This window comes from Arachis ipaensis, chromosome B09 (assembly GCF_000816755.2).
Source record: "Arachis ipaensis cultivar K30076 chromosome B09, Araip1.1, whole genome shotgun sequence".
In the NCBI taxonomy this organism is placed as follows: domain Eukaryota; kingdom Viridiplantae; phylum Streptophyta; class Magnoliopsida; order Fabales; family Fabaceae; genus Arachis; species Arachis ipaensis.
Window position 1 is genome coordinate 20,069,250 of NC_029793.2, and position 6,380 is coordinate 20,075,629.

Sequence of the window (6,380 nt, forward strand, 5' to 3'; positions counted from 1 at the left end):
AAATCCTATAAAATAATATATAATTTATTAATTTTAGTATAAAATAAATACTCTTTCATAGTTAATACATGTAAAAAAACAAACTTACAAACGTCTGTTAATGTGTCATGCACACAAATATAGCAAGCGATTATAATATAAAACTTTTTCACAGGATATTCATGCAAACTTTTTATTTATGATTGGAGCTTGACCATCAACTTGCAAAATGAACAAAAGTGTAGAAATCAGTGGGCAAGCCCCCAGTATACATGCTGAATGATTTATAGGTGAAATAAAAAGAAATAAAAAAAATCATAAAACAAGAAGTAAGAACATACTCTTGGAGTACTTCTGATACCATCTGCAAAGTAGACCCACACACTGAACTAATTTGTCTAGTGTGACTAAAGCATATAAACAAAACAGGTTGGCTGCAATAATCTCCAATTGACTTGTGAACTTTTACAACTTCTACTGTATGGACTTTGGATACTTTAATTATAAGATGCACATTAAGAATTAGGCATCTTTAGTTAATTAACGTCAAAGTTATCAATAATATTTTTGTTTTATTTTTATTCCTTTTTCGCAAAGGAAAAATATGAAATCTATTTCTTTTGGTGTTTTCTTTTTATATTGAGAAAATATCACTCTCCTCCTCTGCGAGATGTTAAAATGACATTCTCCTCCCTTCTATTTATAAAATGTATATTTTCCTCTTTTATAACTTTTAAAAAATTTCATTTTTAATCCATTTTAAACTTTTTTTTGTTAACTAATGTTAATTTTATCTTTTTTCAAGAAAAAATAAATTATTTTTTACAAAAATATCTTTTAGCAAAAATTTTATTTGTTTGTTATTAAATTTTGCTTAACAAAATACTCTTACAATTTAATCAATAAAAAAATAATTTATTAAAGAGTATTTTGGTAAGCAAAATTTAATGATAAAAAATAAAATTTTTGCTAAAGAATATTTTTATAAAAAATAATTTATTTTTTCTTGAAAAATGAATAAAGTTAACATTAATTAATACAAAAAAATTTAAAACGGATTAAAGAGAAAATTTTTTAAAAGTTATAAAGAATGAAAATATACATTTATAAATGGAGGGGAAGAGAATGTCATTTTAGTGTCTTACAAGAAAAGAAAATGGTATTTTCTCTTTTATATTTTATACTAGCTACATACTTGAATAAAAAAATTAAAAATTATTTTCGTAGCGTCTTAAACTTTCTCTCAAAATCAATTTTTTGAAATTGTGGATAATAATTTTTTTTTAATAGGATAACAACCCATCTTCTTTCAATGAGTACTAAATATTATATTTTAACAGAGAATTTAGTATAAAAGAATTTTAATTTATAATTTTAACATATATTCTTAAAACACAAGATAAATAAATTTTTTAACAAAACCATAACTTTTTGTTGTACCTGGTTTGGAAATAGGACGATTCCATAGTTAGATCCTGTAATATATTTGATTATGTGGCGCTGAAACACTTATGTTTGCATGTATTAGCTCAATTTGCAGAATTCCTAGGCATCTTGTTGCACTGATAACCGAGGTATTATAATTCACAAACTGACAATTTCTCATATTTGTGCCCACTCTCCGTGCATGTTAATTCAATCTCATTAATTAATCTTGAAATAAGATATATCGTGATAATAAGGCAAAGCAAGATTTACTAATATAGAGTTTGAATATATTGATCATTTAGGTGAAGTTGACCAACATAATTGGGCTCTTCTTAACAAAGAAGGGATGAAAAGTGAAAATCTTGAGATAATCACCTTTAAATTATGTATAAGATTTTTTTTAATAAGTATGCTTCGAGTACAAAAAAAAAATGTACACAAGTTCAGAGAGCACCAAACATAAGATAAGAAATATAATACAAAAACTAAAATTAATCATTAGTATAAAATATATATTATTGTATTCCGCACACCTTAGAAAACAATAGTTCACATAGTGTTTATTATACTTTAATCATATTATCTGATTTAAACATTTGAACACCTATATTTATTATCAACCACCTCCGACTCTTAGCATGCACAAGTTATATTACTGAAAATTAATATGTAGTTCCTTTAAGTTTGCAAATTATTTTCTTGAAAAGAGTAAAATTCTTCTAATTATTAATTAATACTATGTTCATCTTTCTTTTAAGACATCATCTCAATTACATCATAGCTATGTTTATCTTAAGGTATCTTTGCCAATTTGGATTATGAGAATTTTGATGAGAATAAAGAATAGTACTCCGAATGAAGAGAATGTCAACAAACTATATGTCTCCACAGACAATATTATTATTTATAAATGTTTTATGACTTCTTGAGTTGAGAAATTACTTAAACAAAATGGTAAAGTGTAGGTTAGAAATACAAAATTATCACAATTTTCTTATTCCAAGTTTTTTATGTTAGTTCATCAAAAAGACGTTAAAGAAGCGCTTGTTAGGATGCAACCCAACCTTAATTTATTTTATTTTATTTTATTTATCTAGTTAAAATAAAAAAATTCTTTCAAAAATACTCTTTTTTCTATCATTTTTTTTATAACGGCAAAAGTATTAGTTATTGTAGTAATTTAAAAACGAAAATAGCGAAATAATAATACAAAAGAAAATCATAACAAAGAAAAAATAATATCTAAAAAAATGTTAATTTTAACAGAAGATTAAAAGAGGATAAATTAAAATATTTGAGATAAAAATTAAATTTTTTTGATAACTTATAAAAATTAGGATTTAATATAAAAGTTTGACACTAAAAGAGTATTTTGCTCTAAAGTTTAAATTATTAAATATTAAATCCACTGACACAGAATTATTGTAATTCTCTCTCCAATGCTTTCATGATGTAACCTCTTCTTTATGGATGTTTGAGACTTTAGAAATATTTGGACTCGATTTCTACCTTTTAAATATAGAGAACTAGTATAGAATTGTAGAGTCTTATGCATACAGTCATTTATTGATCAATGACAAATTTTTAAATAGAGTTCAGTATCGTGGCGGATTAATCTTTAGTCTATCGAATTAGAGAATACTATGAAAAACAAAAAAAAAAAATGAGAAAAGAAAAGTACAAATAGATTTTTGATTTTTTGATATATAAATACTTAAATTTTTAAAAATTTGAAAATACATTTAAGTTCTTAATCTTTTTAAAATCTGGATATATTAATTTCTTATATTCATTTGAGTCTGTCGAAAAAATCAAATATGACTCTTGTTGTACACATAAGAGAATTTTTAAAATTGAACAAAGTAAACTTAGAACATTGATATGTCCAAATTTTAAAAAGTCAATAATTTAAATATATTTTTAAATTTCAACAAACTTAAATATCTGCAAAATTAAAAAGTCAGCGACAGATTTCTCTTTCTCACATAAGAACGAGAAAGTTTTTGGCAAAAACTGAATTGTGATGGATTCAGTTTTTGGTCGTATGTTAGCAAAATCTTGACTCTTTATTTTCACTTTCGCTGCCAATGTATGGGTTCCTTAGCTTCCTGTGACAGTAACAGAGTTAAGAAAGTTTTGGTTGAAATAAATTATCCTCTTGCACTATCACTCATTCAAAGTGTTTCTATTGGGTCTCATCAAAGGTTTCTTGGCAAAAGATTGGAAGTACACTTGCACATATTTATCGGGACATGAATTGCACTGTTGATGGTTTGGCAAACCGTGTTCTATGATTTTATGATCTTATCACTTGCCGGGTGTGTTTTTCCTACCTTATTCGTTTTGTTTTATTCGGCCGTTAGTACCTTTAATTTCCCACTCAAAAAATAATGTCCGGTTTTACCATATTAGCGCAGACACTTCACACTTGTAACCACTTAAGACGTTGACAATATTTAACTCAAATTAATTTATTGCTTCCAACATCGCTCTTAAGGAAGAAAACCCGTATATCAGATCAGACTAATATCAAGAACGTAACTTAATTGACAAAATGATTTAGAAATTCTTAGGACATATATTCATCATATCATATTATGTATAGAAATTATCATGAAACAAACAAGAAGATTGTAATATATATTTCTCCGCAATGAATGAAACACCGAAGCAGCTTAATTTTTTGCCCTCCAATATCTGTCGGCCACTTTCATATATAAGAAATGTTGAAGGGCACGCCTACATACATTATACATTATTATTATAATTAGTCTCTTTAATTACACTTACTTAACTAACACGAACATTTGAATCATCTTCATCACTTCAACTATATAACTGCTTTACATGACTAATTATCCTCCTCTCACTTTAGTTGCAAGCAACCGGCATATACTCGTATTATTATTATCTACTTCTACTATATATAAAGGCAATAGAGTGAAGTAGTTGGCATGTATTTTTATTTTTAAATATTCTTCTTATAAATCCATAAAAGTTAATTTGTTATTTTTTTAATTTAAATCCAAAATTTAGTTGATAAAATAGTAAAACAATAACTATATTAACTAATCACACATTTTATAGTAAATTCAGAGACATATTTTCCATTTTGTAAATGTACACCTATTGATTAATCCACTGATTTTTATGTATGAAGTGAGAAGCTAGTATTCGAATGTTTCTTCTTAAAATACTATTTTATTATATTTCTCTTTTAAACAAATTGTTATAAAATATTTTCTATTTATAAAGCTTGAATAAAAAAAACAATGGTTAAAAGAATCAAAATAATGTATACTTAATTACGACTTTATATAATATTCATACATTTGATTTGATATCTATTAAAAACACATTGAATTTATAGATAAAAATAAGAAATAATAAAATATGCCAAAACCACAGTGTAATTAATAATACTAAATTGAATCTCTAAAGGTTTATACGCCAATTTTTGGTATACAAATATGTTACTTATCATACATATTATTAATCATGCTGCCTGTTCTAGACAAGATCAGCCATTTATAATCATAATTAAATAAGAATATTACGTTTTAGTTAACAGATATATAGTTAAGATTAATAAAGTCGTGATCTCATAAAATTGTTAAAATTATGACATTAAAACAGATGTTAAAAGTAGTAAATGTTTCTAAATCGTTACTCTGAAAAAAATAAAAATAAAAGAAAAGGGAACCAACAAATAAACTCTAATATTTACTAACACCTAAAAACATTACTAATTTAAATATCGGATTATCTTATAGGTTCTTGACCTAATTTTGACAACACTCAAATTAGGGTCTCCGATTTTTTTATCTTTTTAACTCGTANCATAATAACTAATTTAATTAATAAGAAACTTTGATGTACATGCAACACTTTTGAAATATTTTTGTATGTTATATTCACTTGGATAACATTTATACATAACAATGATGAATGAGCAAAAGTGCAAAACCAATTAATCAACTAACTCAGCATTGTAAATCTCTTTTTCTCTTTTCTTTTCCCGGACTCTTCTCTTCTCTCATCACAATAATAATAATAATAATAATAAAAGTCAGTTAATTAATTAATTATGCAGTAGTTGTTGCTTAGTTTTCTCTCTCTCTCTCTCATTCTCTCAGCATGCACAAGTGTAGAACTCAACCAGCTCATCCATGGACCCCAACTGAGTCTCAGCACTCTCAAGCATCCAAAGCAAGTGCTCAAACAGAACCACCTCACAAGAAACAACTATTCCGCCATGGCACCCACCATTACTATTATTGTTGCTGTTGGACCTGTCCACCAGCTCCTGGAACACCGGGTGATCTATGATCTCAGAGTTCACGAGGTACCTCCTCCGCGATCTGCCGACGTACACAACGTTCTGTTCCTTGGAAGACGCGGCGCCGTGGTTTGAGTCGCAGCTGGCGGCGGAGACGCAGCTGTTGTTGCGGCTCAGCTTGCTCAGTGACGGCCACCTTTTGATCGCTGACTTGATCTTCGTTAGTTTTCCCACTTTCGCCATTAAGGTGTTTGATGAAATGCCTGACTGAAGTGAATGAGTGTTTTTCTGGTTTTGTGTTTGGGATGTGAAGGAAGGTGTGAGGGAAGGTTCGGTTTATATAAAGAGAAGAATTGAAGTTAGTGAGGAATGGTGGAACACGTGCATGGCCCACGGTTTAGAGCACAGCTAAGAATGAGATATTTTTCATTCATTTTATTTCGGTTGGAAANATTAGGAAGGTTTTGCAAAGTGACAATCGTCTCTCTCTCTTCCTCTTTTGTGCTTTTACATGCATGCCCCTTGTTTTTGTTGCCAACCCCAACCTCGAGGACCATGTGATTTCTTTCTTGTGCAAATAGCCACAAATTTTCTAGCGTGTGTAAAAAAATTAAAAATGACAGACACATTAAATCAAGAATTTAATTTTAATATGGGTGCATTGTCATGTTTTTATTGCTGAAAAATGTCCAAT

At 27.8% G+C, this 6,380-nt stretch overlaps 1 protein-coding gene across 1 annotated transcript; it reads right to left on the bottom strand.

Annotated features, from left to right (window-relative positions):
• LOC107616664 (auxin-responsive protein SAUR50) lies at nt 5,284-6,127 on the bottom strand. The gene has a single exon (XM_016318618.2). The coding sequence runs from the start codon at nt 5,927-5,929 to the stop codon at nt 5,540-5,542; it is 390 nt and encodes a 129-aa protein (XP_016174104.1). The 5' UTR covers nt 5,930-6,127; the 3' UTR covers nt 5,284-5,539.